The sequence below is a fragment of the Molothrus aeneus genome, chromosome 11 (assembly GCF_037042795.1).
Source record: "Molothrus aeneus isolate 106 chromosome 11, BPBGC_Maene_1.0, whole genome shotgun sequence".
NCBI classification, from domain to species: Eukaryota; Metazoa; Chordata; class Aves; order Passeriformes; family Icteridae; genus Molothrus; species Molothrus aeneus.
Window position 1 is genome coordinate 9142417 of NC_089656.1, and position 21925 is coordinate 9164341.

A 21925-nucleotide genomic window follows, 5' to 3' on the forward strand; every position below is an offset into this window, starting at 1 on the left:
AAAATGTGGGTCTGCTGCTGAATGAGGAGGGGGCTCGGTGGCAAAGGACACAGAGAAGGCCAAGGTGCTCACTGAGCTCTTCAGCTCCTTCTCCCCTGGTAAAACCAGCCTCCAGCTATCCCAGGTTCATGGGGCCAGTGAGAAAGTCTGAAGCAGCGAAGACTCACCCTCAGTGAAAAAATGTCAGGTGAGGAGGTGCTCCAAGAAGCTGGATGTACCAATCCATGGGAACTGATGGGATGCACTCATGGGGGAGCTGGCTGATACCTCTGTGAGGCCACTCCCAGCTATCATTGAAAGGTCACCACTATTGGGAAAGGCTTTCTGAAATAAAGCAAATGTGACACATATCTTCAAGGAGAACAAAAGGGAGAATCTGAGATTACAGACCAGTCAGCTTCACCCTGATCCCAGGGAAGGCAATGGAACAAATACCCTGGAACCCGCTTCCAAGCCCACTTAGGACAGAAGGTGACTGGGAGTGCTCTGCATTGATTATGAAGGGGGCGAATAATCCCTGGCAAACCTTTCTGTAAGAAAGGTGGATGTTGCTGAGGATATTGTTCATCTTGACTTCAGTAAAACTTCTGACAGTGTCTAACAGTACTCTCCTCACTGACAGAGGGATGGAGGAGGGTCTGGATGAAGGCACAGGCAGGTGGCCTGAACCTTGGCTGAACTGCTGGGTTTAGAGCCTTGTGATCAGCTAGAAGCAGCACCAGTGCAGTACCCAAGGAACCAATACAGGAACCAACACTGCTAAACCTCTTTGTTCGTGACCAGGGGGGGCCCTATGTCAGCTTTAGGTTGTTAGTCCTGTTTGGCCTGATTTAAGACTGATACATTTAAACTCCTTAACTATTTGCCAGGGTGCCATAATTCTGAGTATGATTCCATTGTGTGAAAGATGAGCTATTAAAATATTAGACGTTATAGTAAAGAGAATATAGAATTTATAAACAAAAGTTCTATTATCCGTCTCACTGGTTTGTGCCACAGAAAAGAATTTGTGGAGAACCATAGGGTATTCAACAATAATCCAACAGCAGGGAAGAGCTGAAGTATATTCTTTTTCCATAGAGATTTATGCTGATTTGTAGAATTTTAAATCCAGTTTTATTAATGCCTTCCCACTCTCAGTAGGAAATACTCAGAACATATGAGGAAACTGTCTTATGAAACAAGATTTTATTTTAATAATGTGGATATTATTGTACAGCTACTCAGACATGAAGAGACTGAATAGTACCTCATGGGTCTCTTGAAATCAGTATGGAGCCTCCAGACCAGCTCAGTGGCTTAGTTGAACTCGGTGCAAGAATTTTCTTCCTCTCTTCTATGGGGACTACACTAATTGAACTTCTTCAGTTGGTCTGAAACACTCATGATCCACTTTATTTTTATGTGGTAGGTAGATCAAGAATTGCTGAACAGGGCACTGGTCTCTAACAGTGACCAAAAGCAGATGCCTGGGGAAGAATATAATAGGGTTAACATATCATGATACTTCCACTCAATCATCTCTCAGTCTCTCACAACTTGTTATTCAGGGAATTCTTGAGTCTGAAATGACTTCTCTGTATTTAGAAATTGTCACTGGATTTCCCTTATGTTGGTTTGCCCAAACTTTCCTTGAGCCTATGTACGCCACAGAACGCCCACTGTTTAGTTGGCTAGGAGTACCAGAGGAGCAGAGATTGCATAGCTGTTCCTGCATGTGTTTGTCTGCTTGAGCTTGGTGGGAATGGCTGATCTTGAGCTTGGTGGGAATGGCTGATCTGGTCCCAGCATTTTTCTGAACAGTATCTTTCTGCACAAGAGGGCTGATAACAGCAAGCCCTAGGACCGGAGCAGTAAGAAACTTTTTGTGGTGACATTCTAACTCCTTGCAGAAACAGAAAACACTCCTTGAAACATTCCACAGACCCACAGCTACTCATACAAGAATGGCCTTAACACACCTGTAACTTACACAGTGACTGTGTTTGGTATGGTGACAGATCTGAGATCTCTCACACTTTTGTACATCCTAATTGAACCTTGTGCAGCACAGTAGCATTTTGTTCCCTCTGATCTCCTGAGTGTTTTACAGTGCATAGCAAGCAGGAGTATTCTTTTTGTGTTTAAAAAAAAGGAAAGCCACCTCTCCCTTTGAGATCAGGAGGAAAAAGAACCTTAAAATCTTGCTCCAGATGCACAAAGTGGAATGCATCTCAGCTTTAGCTATCTACAATATCTTCACTTGATATGGTCACCTGGTCTCCCCTTATAGCCAAGGGAGGGGAATAACCTGTTCATCTGACCTATTTTAAATGTCTATATTAAGGTGAGACAAATCATGTCCTAATAGGTACTTTTAGAAGATGATTCATTTCAACTTCATAGAGACATATAAAATAGGTCACATGAATCACCCATTTCTCTACATTGACTGTAGAGGAAGATAAATTCTACCTAGTATATGTTCAGGAATTTGTATTTTTTAAAATCTAAATTTGGATTAATAAATAAGACACTGTTCTCTTATTGTGTGAATGTGGTCTTAGCCGCAGTGACCCAGCCACAGCCCCATACCTGCCTCGTGATACTGAAGGAGTCTTAAAGGGAAAGATTCTCTTAAGATATTGCAAGAGCCTTCTACAAGGGAGGCTGTGAGGAAATACAAGGTGTGTGGTTTATGTGCCTGAGTTCTTTCACTTGTCTGCCCTTTGGCTGCCAGAAGAGAGGCAAAAGGGAAAGCCTGCTCCGATGCACCCTGACTTTGCAGGATGCTGGCAGAAATGCTGCCTTGGTTAGACGTGGTCTGGCACTAGTTCAAAACCACCATGGCAAAATTATGAATGCCAGCAGAAGAATTGAGGGCTTGTTAGTTTTATGCAAATCCCGGAATTCCTGTAGCTTCTGTCATGTATTTGAAAATGCACAATGTAAAAGGACACAGAAAGTAGAACAGAGCAGCAAAGTGGATCTCCATGGGTTATCTTCATTCAAACTAATGCAGCCTATCTGAATGCAATAATTATGTCATTAATGCCATAACAAAATGTTGCAGACGCCATGTATTGAGAACACAAATTAAATCTATGTGCAGTGTGTTTGGTAGAGTCTTGTAACGCTGATTGTTAATGGCAAAAAAAAAAGCTGAGAAATGTAAATTAAATGTTCAGAGTTTACTTGGTCGTTTTGTATCTGTCCATCTGCCAGTCCTTCAGAAGTTTCCATGTAGAAGTGAAGAAGACTTTAATTTTAAATTCATTTAAGGTAGTGTCTTATCTGTATGAGTCAGTTTTGTGGCTCCTTTGGATGCACCTTGTAAGAAAAAACTTAAGTAAATTTTGAAAACAGAGCTGTTTTCCACAGCAAAGTTTAGAGAATACAGGTAAGCAGCAAGGACAATTTAGATCAAGCTATGTGTGCTGTGCTGGTGGCCTCAATGCAGTTGAACTGCTTTAGTGATTTCTGTTTTCCTCACAAGGAATTCCTTGCACACAGGGTTCTGTCCGTGTCTCGTCACCCGGAGCGTGCGTGTGCTGTGCTGGGCAGTGCTGACACGCTCTGTGCTCCTGCTGTGTGCCTGCATCTCCCTGGGTCTGGGCCTGAAACCAGTCTGCTTCTGATTCAACAGCCTTGGTAAGCTGCACAAAGGCTGAGCACTGAGCCAGGACCGTGCTCAGCAGTTCACAGTTTGGATCTTTGTGCTGTACTCTGGGTAATTCATCCCCAAGACTGTCTGTGGGCTACAGGCAGCTGGGCTCTGCTGGGTACTGCAGAGCAGAAACACACACAGGGAAATGCAGAAGGGCAGTTTCTGTGCCTCAGCCCCTCACCTGTGTCAGCCTCTGTATTCCTGCTGCATCACAGGCTTTGTACCAACACCACTCCTGGGTGTGCACAGGGTACCTGTGGGGAAAAACAGTAGGAACATGATACATCATTCTCAACGTGTAAACAACATATAAAAAACCTGATTGCTTATGATTGCTTATTCTACTGAATCTTAATATTCAAAAGAAGGCATTCTTTTATAGCTAAGTTTCTTTTAAAATGACAAAATACTTGTGGCAAGTTACTGGAGCCAGATTTGTACAGTGACATGGTGGTCCAGGCAGAGTTTTTAGAGTAAAGTTTTCTTTCCCAGTACGATATGGTTATAAGTGTTTGCCAAAACACTTTGGAATTGTTATAATTCATGCAGAGCTTGAAAGGTAGTTTTATTAACATTTTTCATCCTTTTCAGATATTTATTAAGTTAACACTTCTTACACTTACTTACTTGTAAGCACAGCACTAACCCTGTTTACTATAGCAACAGAACTTCAATAAACTTTATGTTTATTTAAAAAAAACCAGCAAAACTAACACAGAAGTGCTGTGCTGAACCAGCATACATTGAATTCAAGCCTTTCACGTTTCATGAGAGTTTTGCAAATGCTATCATATTGGAAATCAGGCCTGGGTGACTGTCAATGTAGTTTCAAATATGCTGAAAATACTCCAGAGAGGGAACCTAAATACAAAATATCAGTGCAGATCCTCATTCTTACATTTTCTTCCCAAAGGTCATGGATTTGTCAACATGTGACAGTATAAGACTTTACCACCCCATAGTTGTAAATAATGAGACAGTGATCAAGCAACTTTCTCCTTCCTCCACCCCTTGCTGTGGGTTGCCACTTTGTCAGAAGTGACTTCTACACAAGCAGTGTGCTTTGTGTGTAAGGTCTGACTGGTCCTACTTTGTTCCCATGCCAATTGTTTTCCCAGCAATAATTTTTCCTTTTTTCAGAAAGAAAAGCACCAGTGAGTTACAAAATGAAAAATGAAAACAGAAATCCAGCTTCTTACAGTTTAAAAAACCCCAACAACATTGAGCAAGTAGCAGCAGAGTGGAGGAGCTCAGCTGGCTTATCTGACAGTAGCCATTTGCTTTAATGCAAGACATGTTTCTTTTGTCCATGTGCAGTGAGTATCCTCCAGAATGGATATGAAAAGTAATAGGGAATTGTATGATTTAATGGTGACCCTCGGTGCCATGCTTTGAACAGACCTATGATGTCTGTGTTGTCAGCTGTGGAGTGGGGCTCTCTTCAGTCATCAAAGCATTTTAGTGCAGTTTACAGTCTGTTGTTTACGTTATTGGCCAGTACTTTACTCTCCTGAATACAGTTTAACTACTCCGCCGCCCCTGTGATGAGTATTCTTTTCGGCGGCAGCAGTCCTCACAGCCTTGGAACATTGTTTTTGGACACAAACATACACAAGTTATTAGAACACAAGATCAAAGGAGGTGTCCCACTGTCTTCTTTTCAATGCTCCCATTGTGTTTGTATGCTGAAGCCTGCTAGAGAGTTAGAACCAGAGAAGGGGGAGAGGGGGGAAGGAAACCTTTGTACAAAGGTACTTGTCACTGAGAGAAGCCCATAAAAGATGATGTGAGAAAAGACACCAGGTGGAGTATAAACCACCCTTATTGTTAAGAAATGCAAATAAAAATCCTCTCCTATATTAAAACTTTCTTACTTGTCATTTCTTAGATGCTAAAGGAAAGATTCTGATTATTGAAGTCATGGCAGTACTTTCTACTTTGCTTTTTTTTCTTTTTATGTGTAGTACACTATACATGATGTGGAAAAAAGTTTTTTTTCCCTCTTTCTCTGCATATTGTTACAATTGTTAGCAAATTTCATGTCACCAAAATATCCACTGGAAAAAGAAAACTCAGAAAAATCACACTTTAAAATATCTCAAGGATTCCCTTCTATGGAGGACATCCATAGTTTTTGATTAGTAAATAAACTGCAAGTTCATTTTATTTGGATAGGAACAGCGTTTTCCTTGGGGAATCAATGACAGAAAAATTCGTGCTAATTTTGTATGATCTTTGAATTTCTTCTGGAGAATCTGCAATCAGATTCCAAGAAAACAGATTCTAGGTCCAACATCCGCTAAAATATACTGAAAAAGCCAATTGCTTCTAAATTGCTGGGAAAGCCCTGGCCCAGATTCCTCAGCTGGGAATATCTCTCTACCTATAGAGAGATACATGGTAGAAGGAGTCTCACTAGTTTTAGGCAGCATCAACTGACTTTTTCACCCTTCCACTTTTCTGGTGAGCTGAAATCTGGATTACTGAGTTAGCTATGCAAAGGTCTTTGAGAGAGAACTTGCAGGACATAACAGGTGACAATTAGGAATTCACAAATCAAAGCATTTCTAAACTCAGGCCTTCACTGAAGGCAGTTGCTGATGAGGACTTTCAGAGTAATAGATGGAGCAAACAAAGATTAACCTGGCATGGATTCTTCTGTTTTAGGACTTCTAAGACTCATTTTCCTGAATACAATGGAAAGAAGAGGTGATACCACCTGAAAAGGAGTATTTTAGTGGAGGCAGTACAAAGGACAACTGGGTGTCTACTGGTGGTTGTGGAAAACAGCTCGTCTACCAAATCAGCACTTGTCACCCTGAACTACCAGCCCTTAAACTCAATATCCATCTCTATCTGATGGGTTTTCTTGGCTCTGAAGAGAAGTGAAAGAAAAATTACTTTGATCATGGAAACTATATCCACTGGAGTATGGAGACACAGTGGTCTTACAGTCTGGGACTACAAAGTTTGCCAGGGTTTTCTCCAATCTTCACAGGCTCTCAGAAGATTTATAGGAGTAATCTTGAAGAAGGCCTGGAAAAATTTCTCATGGTACCTGAGCATGTGCAATATTTGGCAGGTGATGTAGTGAATGTGCTCATTTGTGATAGACATCTTTCTGCTGCACAGACACTGTTTGAACTTGCTGATCAGTCTTTCTTCCCCCTCTAGGGTCAGGGCAGTTGCTGACATCCAAGAAAAACCCGAGGAAAACCTGTGAAGCAAGTATGTTTGGAGTTGAAAGGATGCCACAGTGCAGACTCATGCCAAAGCTTTGAGGCAATAAGCTAAGGCTGCAAAGTTGCTAAAGCCAGGAGGTGCTAATATGCCTGATTGCAAAAATGCCTAAGGCAAAAGTGCTGAAAAAACTGCCAAGACCAGAGGTACAAGGACAAAGGCCCAAAAGCTAAAACAGTGTCTTGTGACAGGCATCTCATTTATGTGTTGGGAATGAGCAGTCAAAGCACTCACGTGGTCACCAAACCAAAATTTAAATGTTCATAAAACGGTTTGTGGCCCTAAATGCATCAGCAGGGTAGTGATTGAGGCAACTGTTGGAGAGGTATCATTGCTGTGGGCAATTCTTTGTTGATGGAGTAAAAGGGGTTTGGTTGGAATGTGGTTGAAATGGGGGCTGAGTGTGGTTTGTGACCATCTGTGATTCTGAGAGTGATGAGGTTAAAAATTCTGTATCAGCTGGATCCTGGAAATATTAGGAGCTTACATATGATCCATTGTCCCTGTCAATACTGCTGAGAGCACATATATGTTTTTCCTTCACAACTGAGCAACATTTTCTTAAAACACTTCTGTTCAATATGGATTTAGATTGTTTAATGTAAAGGAGGAACCACACAGTTTGCACTTTACTGCTTCTGTGTGCCTTTGGTTTCGGGGTTTTTTTTTAAGAATTACATGGGGCTTTTCAACTTTAAAAAACACATATCAACCCTCACTTATTCTGGAGGTAGTGTAGCATGACCAGCATGCCACTTCAGGTGGAAGAGAACAGCACCCACCTGAGACTGTGGGAGGCCAATACCAGCCTTCTTTCATCTCCAGCTGGAGGGAACAGGAGAGCCCAAGAAAAGGAAGGAGATAAAGCAGGAGAACTGGAAAGCAGTATCTTACCACTACCCAGACAGGAAAATCAGTGTGGAGCTTTCATCTATCAGGTAACTCTTGCTATTGCAACTATTGTCATTAATTTTGCTATGCTATTGAATATTGAGAATGAATTCCTAGAATGGTCTTACTCACTTGCTCCTTAGCTAAGAAGCATTTCATATCATCAACTGCTTTATAGTATAGCAAGGTTCAAAAGGGTTTTCCATCTTCTGAAGAAGTGGAGTGTAGTCAGCCCTAATGAAAGGGCAATGAATAATACTCTATCTCATGGCTTTCGAACTGTAAGAATTCCACTGAGGTCACTGGGTTGGAGATCCTTTAATCATTAGTACTGTGAATGGTGTACTTGACTCTCATATTTTACTAGACGTCACTACTTAACGCACTTCTGGCCTCATGGAAGCAAAACCAAAAATCTTTGTATGCCTTGAGGTCCCTGTAGTTTGAGGATCATTATATACTGAGTCAAATCTTGAGGTTCCTGTTTAGTTGTTATACCATGATAAATTCTCCTGAAATCAACCAGAATTTGATGTCTGAGCAAAACCATGCTAAGAATCACAAGATTTGTCACTTTGAGAGTAGCTAAAACTTTCTCCCAGGTGGAGGAAGAATTAGTTGCAGTTGTGATTCATACCCAGAGTAATGTCACCAGCTTGTTATTGTGTTACTCCCGTGCCCAAGCAAGTCATGAATCCATTGTACGTGGAGTCATTTACTGACATTTGTGATTCTTTTGTCAGATTTGCTCTCCTGTGTTGGTTCTGCAGGGTATGTCATCGACTGTAATGAGAAAGGGCTTGCTCTGAACTCTAACAAATGTTGCGTATGTGAAGGCAGTTGTGCACAAGAGTGGCTGTGTTTTGAACGCAAGTTCCTCGACACAAGTGGACCTCTGTAATCTGCTGTGAAAGAAAGCCAGGGCTTCTTCCCTTGCCCACTTCAGCAGACCTGCTGAACTTGAGACATTTCTAAGGCCTTGTTTTAGTCCCAAGAGCTGAATGTGAGCACCATCTCACAAAATGAATGGATAGGCCGATCCCATTTGGGGTCACTTATACTAAGCTGTTCTCTATTTCTCATGAACAGTGAAGATAAGTGATATTCCAAATAAAATATTGCTGATGAAGTTTTAAAGGGTACTTGTGTTTATGCCAACCTGAGGTATTAGGATTTAAAATTTCTTCATATGGATCAGAAAATTTTTACAAGTTTTCCCAGTCGAAGTGAAGCTCATGCCCCAATGAACCGGCCTTATCTAAATAATTTTCTTCCCCTCTTTGACCTCCCCAAAACAAGAGACAATCTTCAAAGGAACAAATATGTCACCTAAATACGCAATATAAAAAATGGTCCAAACAAATTATTAAAATACATAAAAAAGAAATTCACAAAAGATGCATGTTATTAGCTATTTGACAAGCAATTGATGCTGTTGCAACGGCTGCATTTCACAATGCAAGGGCTTTCTTTGCTAGACAGATAAATAGTTGGAATAATGTGAGAAATGACTTTGCAATCATCCAAAGAACAATTTGGGTTGAAACGGTTAAATGAGCTCCAAGCCTGACCCTCTTCTCCCGGTCCCAATTCCCTGCAGAAGTGTTACTACATATGCTTTGAATCTTTTTTTCAGATGAGCTCCCAAGTCTAACTCCTTCCTCCCTGTGCTTGAAACATATGGATTTGAAAGCACAGATGTGGCCTTGAAGTTTTTTGGACCAGGCCCATCTGGGTCAAACCCTACATAGTTTGACTAGTAGTTTCTTGAGTGAAATTCTCAGAAGTCTTCATTTTTTCTTGTTCTGAATCTACTACGTACTCCCTTTTATCTCTCCTACTTGAACTACAAGGATCTCCAGGGAGATGTGATTTTCATAAACAGAAATATAATGACCAGCCAGAGGAAGAAAGCAAATTTTTAATGACTGTGAGAACTATCTTTATGAAACAGCAAGTTTCCTTTTAGTTTATGCTCTATGTAAAAAATACACCATTCATAATTTGTAGAAGTAGGGTAGATTCTTTGTAAATCTCATCTACTTAACTAATAATGAAAAAAAGCTGAGAGAGACTTTGTCCTCCTGCTGCCAACATTTTGAATCACTGAGAAAGGGTTCCGGACCTGACTCTGAGAACTGCATTTTGGCATTAACAGTGACTTCATTAGGACCACTTGTGTACGAAGGGATGCCCGTGAAAAACAATTTGCACGACTAAGTCAGCAGAACAACTGCTTTTCCAGACACGCTGGCTTCCTCCGCGATCCAGATCCCGCGCCGTGGGGACCGGAGGGGCTCAGCAGCGCGCCCGGGTGCAGACAGGGCTGCCGGAGGCGGCGTGCGGGGTGCCCGGAGCCCCGGCAGCCCCGAGGGCGGCGGCGCGGCCCGCGGCGGAGCCCGGGGCCGGCCCGTGCGGGGACGCGGCTGCTGCTCGGGGGCGCGGCCCGCGGGGCTCCGGCGGCTGCGGAGGGCGGCGCTGGCGGCGGCGGGGCCGGGCCGGGCCGAGCCGGGCCGGGCCGGGGGGCAGCGGGCGCCTTGTCCGCCCGGCGCCCCCGGGGCTGCGCGGAGCGGGGCCGGCCCCGCCGCCCGTGCCTGGCTGGAAGTGAAACGCGCCCCGGCTGCTCCTTTTTCTTTTTTCTTCTTCTTCTTCTTCTTTTTTTTTTTTTTTTTTCCCTTTTTCCTTTTTGAGCCTCCAAAAGGCTCACTCGCCCCTTTCATCTGCCGCCGCGGCCCAATGGGAAGGCGGAGGCTGCCTGCAAGTGGTCTAATCTCAATGAGGTGTCAATCATGTTCCCCGGTGGGTGAAGTAAGGTCTTTTGTAACCGCCTCTGTCTTTGGGAAAGAGAGGAGAGAGGAGGAAGGCTGGAGCGGAGAGGGGGACGCCGGACCGTGCTGCAGGAGAGGAGCTGAGATTTGAGCTCGCTTGTGTGTTAGCAGGGAGAAGCGGAGCACATGGATTTCTAAACACGCTGGGATTTTATATATCTACAAAAAATAACAACAAGCGAACCTGACCCTACTGAAAACAGTCAAATGAATCGTAATTGCAGATCAATGCAGAGAGATGGGGAAACTTCATTCGAAACATGGTTAGTTCCTTTCACTTGCTACTTCCTTAGTCCCTTCCCTTTATTCGGATTTTACTCGGTTTGTTGCTGTGATTTTATTCTGGTGTCTAATGATCTTCCTTTATTATTTCCCTCACACACTTTCCTCCGGATCTGCCTAGCTGCCGTTTGTAAACCCAGAGAAAGTCCAGAAGGTAGGGATGGCTCCTCGCTGTTAGTAACTTTGAACGCCTTCCCCCGGTCCGGCCGCTGCCCCCGGCCCCCTGCCCTCTCCCCTCAACTTTCCTCCTCCGCGCTTTGCTCTCTGCGCGGCCGCCCCGCTCCCAGCCCCGGTGTCAGTCCCGGCTCCAGCCCCGGTCCCGGCTCCAGCCCCGGTGCCAGTCCCGGCTCCAGCCCCAGCCCCGGCGCGGGGATGGCCGCGGGAGTCGGGCGGGCTCTGCGGGCGGCTCAGCGGCGGCATTGTCTCCTCTTTTCTAGGTGATAGTTTTGCGGTGAACGCCTCTCTGGCTCGCAGAGGGCTGGAGGACTGGATGGTGAAGCAGAAATACTCCGGGGGCAGCAGCAGCGGCGGCAGCAGCTCGGGACTCCAGCACGGCTGCCAGCACCGCGCCGTGTGCAGGCTCTCCAGTGCCAGGGTATGTCAGCTTCCTCGCTGCCCCCCCGCCCCTTTCCTTTGAAATACTGAAAGGCAAAAGCTCTTTCTACATCCCTCTTTCCCTCCCAAGGGGCGGTTGTGCAAAGGAAGGTTTTCTTTGCCCTAATGTTGCTCCGAGGCGCTGCCCCGTGGGTGGTTTCCTTCAGTCCTTTGATGAAGTTAGAAGCTGCAGAGCAAACTTGGTGAGGGTACAAAAGCCAGAGGAGTAAGGGAACCTGACTGCTGGTGTCTGGGCAGTACGATTAGAACAAAACCTTTCACAAACAGGAACAAACAATCTCTGGGGAAAGCCCAGCACCCAGCCAGCGTGCGATAGCTTGAGCCCTGATTAGTGCACAAGTTTGCCTGTGACATTTTGGCAGTCAAGGAGAAGTCCCCGAAGAGTTACTGTTATTTATTTGCTCTTTGCTAATAACGTGAGGCTGACTTTGTCCACCAGAGTTACTGTGCCAGTTGCTTGTCCTGGCTGTTTCACTGGTCACTTTCAACCCCTTTAATCCTCCATGTAAAGCTGGGCTGGAGGAAACATTTCAGTTGCCGTTTTCTTTTATTTATTTTTAATGTTGTCTCTTTAAACAAAGAGGCATGATGGGAGGTAAACAGACTTAACATTACTTAGATATGGTCCTCATAGTGTTTCAGGGTGTGATCCAGAGCTTATTGATGTTTACTGAAAGACTCCCATTGACTTTGGATCAAGCCTTGAAAGTTTCATCACTGGAAAGGTAACCTGAGAGATGGGGAGATTGGAATCTGTGCTTCCCAGCAAGCAGTGTGGCTTTGAAAGCACAAGCAGAGCCAGGGCCACCAAACCTCCTGCAGGCTCTTTGCTTTGTCAGCTACCAGTTGTATTGTCAGAAGCCTGGACTTCTTGTGCCTCAGGAAAATTCACTTGCAAGTCGAGAATGCTTCATTTTAGGTGGGATGTGTAAGTGAGTAGAAGATGTGTAGTATGGGAAAAGCTAATGATGACATTTCATATTCCACCAGTATTGTATTTTGAGGAGCATAAATTGTGTGAGAGTCACTAGAAGTAAAGACAAAAGGGGTAAGATATTGCTTTGTTGTAACTGATGAATATAATCACCTTCAACTTGCAGGTATGATTGGTTGAAGTGATATTTATTGTGCTTTACTAGGAAACAATATGTTCAAAGGAAGAAGTTCTCATTAACAATAGTATGTACTATGATACAGATGCAAAGAGTAAGAACACCTGTTTTTAATTATTTTCTAATTATCCCAGTTTTTCTAAGTTGTTTTTTTTTACATATGTTCTACCTTTCATATGTATGTTTTCTAGAGAAGAACCTCAACTCACCAGACTAAACATAGATTTAATATAAGAGTTAAAGGTGAAAACTCTGCCTTTAGTTTGTGAAATGTATTTTCTTCCATAAAGATTATTTGCTTTCTGAAAAGAAGACAATATCTTTTGTCAAAGGTCCTTTCTATTCACAACCCTCTTCAGTTGGCAGTTTGGTGAGGTCTACTCAGCTGGAATGACAGTAGAACAGTATTTCCTCTCTTACTCAAGAGGAAGTCCTCCTCTTGATGAATCAGCAATTAACAAGCTATTAACTAAATATTATTCTACAGTTTTAGTACATTATAAAACTGTAAATAGGTTTGTGTTTAAAAGCACTGTTCCCATGAGGGCTTTTACTGTCATCCTTATTGAGATGTTTCTGAATGTTCAAAAATATTTGCCATTTATTGCCTAATGTATTTGGTAGTATCTGTGTGCATGTATAGCCTGCTTGTTGATTTAGTTTAATTGTCATCCTGTCACAGGCACACTATGACAGCTACATTAAAGTTCTTTTAAAATACAAACTTTTGGAATATGGAAGGATGCATTTCTAATCCTACATTGGAACCAGATGTGCCATATGTACAGTCATTTTGACAAGGATTATGGAGTCACAGCTATTGACTCCATAACTGAGGCTGCATGGCTGCTTCTCTTCTGAGATCTCTTTGATCTCTTGTATAATTATACCAAGATACAAAGGGAATTGTAGCCTAACCTCTTGGTTCTTTGGTCTCCTCAAGATGTAGAAATACTAGTTTCTTCTGCTAATGGTTAGTCACGGGGTTGTGTGGGACAGTGGTGTAGACCCCAATAGTGTACTAGTGTTGCATTTGAATTTACCTTACTGCACTTGAATCTTCTCCTTACTACTTCAAAATTCATACTAAAATGTTCAATAAGCTTACAAGGCTCTGTGGAATGTTGCAGTTTTATTGTGTCACAGCTGAAACTGTGACTTCTCAGTAAAAGAGAGGTTTTTTTCCTCCAAAATAGATCCCAAGTTACTGTGTTTGTGACTTATGGCAGAAAGAGCTAGATCAGACATTGATGAAAATATCTGCATTCACAGAAACATACAGCTGTGTTAAAAAATAATGGTCCTAGAAATAATTTTCCTAGTAGGAATCCTTAACCAGATCTTTGTTGATGATGGTTTTCTTAGTATGTAGGGCCTATTTGGTGAAATTCAGTTTACTTCCAAAGACCTGTTGATGGGAGAGAAGAGCACCTAGCCTCAAGAACTCCTAAGACTGATAATTCAAAATTTGAATAATTTTAATCAAAACTTGGATGTGATAGTACAATTTGATTTATTTTACTGTCTACAGGCCAAAAATCCTGTCTTAGTTGTAGTTGGAAGGCTGTTTCTCTCAAGAATAGGCAGTGAATTGTTCTGCTAAAGTTAGTCATCCAGGGGAGATGACACTGAAGTTCAGGCAATTCATGCAGTATTTTACAAGAGGAATGAGTGACTAATACAGGAAAGCAGTAAAGTTTCATTTGTAGTCCTCTCTAGAATGATTGAATTTACAATTGTCGTGGAGGGGAGGTCTTTACATCACTCAAGGATAGTTCCATTATACGACACCTTTCCTTCTGAGCAGAAGTTCTGAGAGTTTCTCAGTTGGAGAAGACTTTCCTCAGCTGATGTGTTGTCCCTGTCGTGTCCTGTCCATCTGTCTCTCCCCTCCAATTCACTGGAAGAACAGTAATTAGCGTCCAGCTGTTGCCAGAAGTGCTCGGGGAAGGCTCTGCTGGTGGATGGTTGGGTGAAGGTGTGGGCCAGGGAGGGAGCCTGGCGGGGCGAGCGCTGTACGGGGTGGGGGCTCCGAGCTCATTAAACCATTGCCACCCGCCCGGCAGGGGCTGCTCTGCTCCAAGGGTTTTAGTGACTCCACAGGCCGGGGCTGGCCTGCAGCTTCCACTTTGTGAGGGATTAAAGGGAAAAGGAATTCTGTTGCATCCATGAGAAAAGTATGAGGTCCAGAGTCATCTTCTGGTTTCAAAGCTAATTGAAACCACTGAGGCTGTAAATCTGCTAGCAACTGAATACACTTCTTTTGCTGCTTTATGAATGAGTTAACTTGTATCCAGAAAGGTTTTTCTGATACTGTGGATTATCCTGTATAATTCTTAAGCTTAAATTTATTCAGTGTGTTTACTTTTACAAACTATTTTTGGAAATCAACATTGTTTGCAAATATTCATGTATTTATTTATTTAACTGAGAAACGGTTCTGTGCTAGAGGGGGGAATATTAAATATGACATTTGCTTAGTTCCATTTACTTTTATCTTCAAAGCCATAAGAAATTTTACTAGGGTCTTGTGCATCTCATTGACATCTGTGCTTGGGAATGGAAAAAATATCCTATTTTTAATTAGATTTCAAACCAACTCTCAGTGAGCCACATTGTAGGTAATCATTTTAGGTAAAATAGAAATGAATTTAGCTTACCACTTCCACTGGGCTTGTTGGTACTAGTGATCCCCATGTTCAACCCTAATTGATATTAATTAGAGTTGAGTATCTGGTTTGGGACTGACACAGTATGAAATTCTGAGGCGCATCAGTCCTTCAGAGGTGGGGCTTGTTCTCCATTTGTTCTGTGCCTGTAACTGCCAGTGACATTAATGGGCATTCCTTGCATGGCTGAGAGGAGACAACACCAGTGTCAACTTCACTGCTCCTCTAGTATGATCAATCTTAAATTAAAAAAGAAGCCCTTCCCAGTCCCCCACTGTTAAATAGTGTGTGTGTGCATATTAAAACTACATCACCTTACAGATGACACAGCTGTAGGTCATTCATCCAAAATGAAAATACTAAACAGAAGTGAGACTTTTTAGTGCTATGTATATGGCTTAAAGGCTGTTGCAATGCAAGATTTAATTGCAGCACTACTTTGGGGTCATTTCATGGGTAAAGTGACATTTGAAACACTGTCTTCTTACTGGTATGGTGACAAGAGCAATGAAAGTTTCCTTGGGTGTTATCTTGTGTGATTGCTTGAAGTGATCTTTTTAACTGAAATATTTTCAAGTTGATTAATCTCAGTACTATATAAATAATTATTTTTATTGACTCTGAAGATTAAAATAAACAACAGACCCAGCAGTTCTCAATATTGGTATGACTACAAAGTATTTTAGTACACAAAAATATTGTTTATGGCATTTAAAATAAAATTACCAAACTTTGTATTGAGGGAGAGAAAAGCAGAATCTTATTTAGTGTTGAAATTTGGTGCCAACAAACCAAGATAATTTAATTAGTGGTGTACATAGTATATCTTGACAGCTCTGGTTTGGGAAAATTATAATATGAATATTAACAATCAAAGAGTCTCTGAAAGTATTAGTGCCATGGTGATGAGATTAGTGAATTGGCCAATACTGTAGCAGAAAGCTGGATTCCAAGGGAATTATCCTTGAATGATACCAGTTGGTGCAATTAAAAGCCACAATTCAGTTGCCATATGGAAAGTGTTAGGCATCCTTATATGGTTTCAAAGCTATGTGCCAGAGGTTAAATTGACATATGAAGAAAAGCATAAATTAAATATTTTTGTATTATGAAATTAAAAGTTGACTTTGCTTGAGCCATATGGAGGAGGTAGATGGAAGACTGTCTGTATTTCATCAGGGCTTGTTTTATAGGTGTTTCAGATTTAATGTGGTGCACTTTTAATTTGCCATGTTGATTGGAAAGCCGAATGACCCATGAAGTTTCTGCAAACAATCTCATTAAAGGAACTCTTTTTTTTTGATCTCTAACAACCCTCTTTCTCCCACCCCCGCCAAAGTGGAGTTACTTAGGTTGGTGTTTGTAAGAATAAAACATATTCACTGTAGTAGCTGGGTCAAATCCTCATCTATGTCACTCGAGCTCCTGATAGTCCCTGTTGGCTTAGTGAAACTTTAATTCTTCTGAATGAGAAGGCCTTGGTTGTGGAGTGTATTTTCTTCTGTAATCTGGGATGAAAAGTAGCAACAATATGTTATATTCTTTAATATCTTAACTGTAAATAATGCAGTCCAGACTTCACACTAAAACTTTAGTTATAACAAAAAAGGGACATTTATAGCACATGATTGTCGACATAGGGGAATGTTCTTTACAGCAGCATTCATTAACAGAAGGGTTTTCTATAGGTTTTGGGATCTGTAATAAGACCCAAGAGGAGCTCAGTAAGTAGCTATTTGTATGCACCCTTCAGAAGAAGATCTCAGTTGACTTTTATGGTTTCTTTTGAGTTGAGTTATGAACAGAGGAAAGAGAAGTCTCTTGAGTACTGAAACTTTGTAGGAGTTAGTTTTTCCAAAGTTGGGGAAATAATTGTTCAGTGATGATATTTAAATCAGAATGGAACATTGCTCCCAGTGCTGCAGATGTTGGCCTTTATAGAAATCCTTGCAGACGGATTTTGCTTCGTGAATGTCAGCATCAAACCTTGGTTGGAAAGCAAATGGTAGATGTTCAGACATATGAAATACTTGAAGTTGTTTTTTTGTTGTTTTTTTTTTTTAATGGAACTACTTTTTCTTCATATGCCAGTTACTTTGAATACTTGTGAGTTATCTATAAATATCACATCGTTTGAAATCTTTTCATGGAAAATGAGGTAAAGTTTTAGTTAAAAAAATTAATGTGAAGGAAGGGTCAAATATACTTTCTCTGTGAATTTATTTAGTCATATCTGCCAACATTGGCAGCAAAACTAAGCCTGTATTTACTCCTACAGAGTAACTACAGCTATGGGAGACTGAGTTGGACTGTATTGCATTCAAGAATTATTAACAAAGTTCCAAATGCAAAATCTTCATTGTGTCTGATTTTTGAGCCAGCAAAGCGTGTTTGTATTGCAGTATCTCATGACATTTCTCATTGCAGTGGTGGAAAGCCAGTGGTGTTAGCTGTGGTGAAAGGGCTGTGCTGGCTTTTAGTGTAAGCTAAGAGAAAGGGGAAATGATTTGTGTACCTTCAATCACTGCTCCCCTGGAGTCTCTGCAAGGGGTACTGCTGTACAGGGCATTAACTTTCTGTAGGCTTCTGAATTTATTGTCATAAGAGAAATATGGCATGTTTTTTGTTGCCGTGTAACCTGGTGTCCACTGTTTAATGAGGTGATCCATTGGCTTGCCATGGGACTTGGCTTTCCAACAGGCTTTTGTGTGTAAGCAAGTGTTCAGCTGGATTCCCTAATCTCTTTGTGTCTCACATCACCTGATAGCTGCCCATCATACCTCAGGAGTACTTGTGGTTTAGCCATACAGAATTTAATTGTTTAAGGAATGCTGCAGTGTCTTTTGGGGAAGTCCTGTAGCACTTTCAGAAAAGGAGGCTGAGAGGGGACCTCATCAATGTCTATCAGTATCTGGAGGGAGGGTGTCAAGAGGCTGGAGCCTGGCTCTGCTTGGTAGCGCTAAGGATTAGGAGAAGAAATAACTGGAAGAAACTGATGCACAGAAATTTCCACCTGAACACGAGGAAGAACTTTCTTCTTGTGCAGTGACCAAGCCCTGGAACAGATTTTCCAAGAGGCTGTGGAGTCTCCCTTCACTGGAGAGATTCAAGAACCTTCTGGACACAATCTTGTGGCCTGTGCCCGGGGATGGCCTTGCTGGAGCAGGGAGATTGGATCAGATGACCCAGATGATGTGGTCCCTTCCAGCCTGAACCACTCTCCACTCTGCAATTCTGTGGTTTGGCCTATTGCATTTTATAGGGCAATAAATGATCCTATTGTTTTGGTCCGTAAAACTTCTGGTGGTATAAATCTTTTTGCTCCTCTGATGACCTGACAGTGGCCACAGGAGACTGAAATGCCATCAGTGCCTGAGAAGCTCCTCAATGGCCAAAAAGAGCCCTGTAAAAATAAACCTAAAGGGTCCCAGCAGACACCAACCCCTCAGCAGGGAGAGCAGAAGACCCTGTGGTTCCTTGGTTCAAACCAAGGTCCCTGCCAAACGTACATGAAAAGTAGTTGTTCCTTAAACCTAGGGCTATTGTTATTAAAGTTTAATACTTGTGAACAAGACTTATCAGGCAAGCAGTTTTTCTGCTTTTTGTCAATGCTCCAATAATTTGGTAATTTTGTCCATTAACCCCCCTCAGTCTGAGAATTCAGTGGACTCTGAAACTCATTGAGTTGACTGATGGGGTTTGGGTGTCTTGATTACACCTTGAAAGGGAACATCTACCAGCCTTGCTTTCAGTTTGAGTGGGTTTGGATTTAAATGCAGGCTCAGTGGCTCTTGTTTCTTGTGTCATTTGCAATGAGAATGCCTTGAGAATGTGAGGTCCTCCCTTAAATGTTCAGTTATGTTTTGAGCAAAATTTGCAGCATAGGACGTTTCATGTGTCTGGAATTTTAGCCATGTATCCTTGGACTTCTGACTAACAAATGCAGGCAGTGTATGTTGCTTTAGCTCAGAGGTGGATTGGCATGTGGTCAGAACAGTCTGTGCACTGTCCACCCAGAGAAATAGGGTGGAATTTAATGCATTTGGGGGCATTACTGTGGCAGCTTTAAAGGGATTAAGTATATTGAGGTTCCTATTAAAGTATAACATTGTGATTCAAGATCTGTGAAAGAAAATCATGCATGGGTGTTTGATCTTGGGGTGCAGCCACACATGCTGTGAGGCATAAAATAAGGGGATAGACTCAGTAGGGAAGTGACAGAACAAAGTACCGTCTTGCAGGAGAAATGGGATTTGGGAGCAGCCTCGGATCTTTTGATCCACACTCTGATGCGGATGATGAGTGGTACAGAGGTGACAGATTTGTCTTGGGGGAGGAAGGAGAACGGTGGGTAGTGTGTCACATTGCCCTCGGAGATAGTTTGCTGTCTGATTCCCCAAAGATTTGATAGTGGTAGGTAAGGACTAAGCTGCTTCTTGTCCTATCTTAAAAATCTTTCATACTTCCAGGACAGTTAGTTTCAAGAGAGTTGGGTAAAGAGGGTAGTAGCTGTAAGGCTAAGCCTTGTGCCTTGTGTGAATAGGAAGAACAAATGCCTGTTTAGGGGAGTGGGGATTTTCTCAGAGCAGAGTCCCAGCCCTGAGCTCACAGAATAACAAGCAGTCTCTGTATTGCGTAAGATGCTGCGGTTAAGCCTGTATCAGTGTTTCTGTAATAAACTGCTCTTTTTGAAACAATAAATAATAATTTTGCCTGTGAACTCTCCAAGTCTCTCTCTGTTCGTGTAGCGTACGTGTGTATACACTACGGACACTCATTCCCCTGTAAAGAGAGAACATCACAGTCTAGCAAACAGAATATCTGTCATTCCAGCTGAGCAAAGGTCTAAGGCAATAACCCAAAATATCCTGGAAGAAATTCTAAAAAGCATTGAAGAAATCAATCGTCTGATCCTAGAGGAAGGTCTTTGATGTGCTCCTGGTAAGTTTATACTGGGAGCCTGCCTATTTATGGTCAGCCATAGACTTTCTATATGAAAAGTGGATCAAATAATTTCATAAGCTCCTGCTGTAAAAAAAGATGGTTGATAATTTTCTAAAGCATACACACTGTTTAAATGTAGATTGTGGCTTTTAGCAGAAGGCCAGGTGGGGAGGAAAGGCTTTTCAAAACAAGTACCTACAGGAAAATAAATAATACTTTGATATTTTTTCCCATGGAAAAACTGTGCCTCATTTAGCCATCCTGAATATTTAATTTTATTTTGAGGATAAACTTCATAGGTTATCTCAGTTAAAGCCACTTCTATTTATGCAAAGCTTATGTGCAAGGTCTTGTTCCTGATGTGGATATATATGTAAAAGGAGTTTTTTCAAATCCCATAAATAAATTACATTTAAATGTATATTTTTAACTAACTCAGTGCAGTTAGGTAAGACTGTTTCTATATTTTTTTAAAATTCTGCATTATCTCTGTGATGCTTTGATGCAAAAGTCCCTCAGTAATGGAGGGGAAGTTTCTCATTGGTTTTTAGTGGTTTTGTATTGGGTTCTCTGCCACATCAGTGGAAGATGAGGGAAGGTTCACGAGACTAATATTCTTTTAATCTGGCAGCTACATTGCTGGTATAATGGCAGCGTATTTTCCCCTGCAGATGCAGTTTATCTGATCATTTTATGACAGGTTCACAAAAGTTTTTCCCAGCTGTACTGCCACTTAAATTCCCATTTGTAATTAGCAATGTAATTTTCCAGATAGGTTTAAAAAGCATGTTTTGAAAGAGGCTATTCCCACAGCACTGCTTAATACCCATTAAAATGCCACATTTTTATTGTATGAAGGTGTTTTTTTATGTAATTAGGTTGGTTTGTTAAAGTATTGAACCACAGTCTCATTTTTTTTTCTTCTACTCTAAGGGTGTTTTCAATCATTTATTTATGATTAATAGGAAGCACACAAAATCTTTAACTCTGGACTAATGCACAGCATAAAGAAGTAAATGAGATCTCTTCCTGTGTAAGCTATTGTACAGGGCTTTACTTTGAAAAACAGTTGCTCTCTGACTGCAACGTGGTGATGTGTAACAGAAAAGAAAGAAAAAAAAAAACCCTAGCATTTGGAAAGGAAGTACTGTATTCATTGATGCTATATAGACTTTACTGGAATTTGGTCATCAGCCTTACCATGGCACTCTTTTCCAGATGAGTGTCTGATTTCTTTTTTTTTTTTTAATGCCATACAGAAAAAAAAAAAAAAGTTGTGAGAACTCTGTACTGAAATTCAAAAGTAAGGCACATTGAAGTCGCTCTGTGTCCTTGGGCATTTGCTGCTATCCAGGAGGGACCAGCTAGACTGCAGCATGCAGGTGTTTGTGCTTATTCATTAAACATACATATGTTCAAATACAGAACAAACCTCTGCTAAAACAATTTGCCCTTAATCTAGGGCCACCTCTGATTTTCCCCATTTTGGAAAGACAGAAACCAAAGTGGGAAGCCCCCTAGATTTGTCAGTAATTGAATAACAGACAATGGGTAATGTCCTGTGGGAGAAGCAGAAAGGCTGTGAGGTCCCTTATTAGCTCTGCCAGAGTAATCTGACCCTCCTCATGTGTTTCTGATGGCAGCACTGGCAGTCCTGCCTCCTCAAAAATGAGGGGAATTTCACCACCACTGGGGAAA

General features: G+C 41.8%; 1 protein-coding gene across 1 annotated transcript in view; it reads left to right on the forward strand.

Moving 5' to 3' along the window:
* The first annotated feature begins 10523 nt into the window (after window positions 1-10523).
* The window catches only part of NKD1 (NKD inhibitor of WNT signaling pathway 1), a 105913-nt gene continuing 94511 nt past the window's right edge, over window positions 10524-21925 (forward strand). The window contains exons 1-3 of the mRNA XM_066557683.1: window positions 10524-10868; window positions 11009-11041; window positions 11325-11482. Coding sequence (XP_066413780.1) covers window positions 10844-10868; window positions 11009-11041; window positions 11325-11482 — 216 coding nt within the window. The 5' untranslated portion in view covers window positions 10524-10843. The remainder of the gene's footprint in view (window positions 10869-11008; window positions 11042-11324; window positions 11483-21925) is intronic.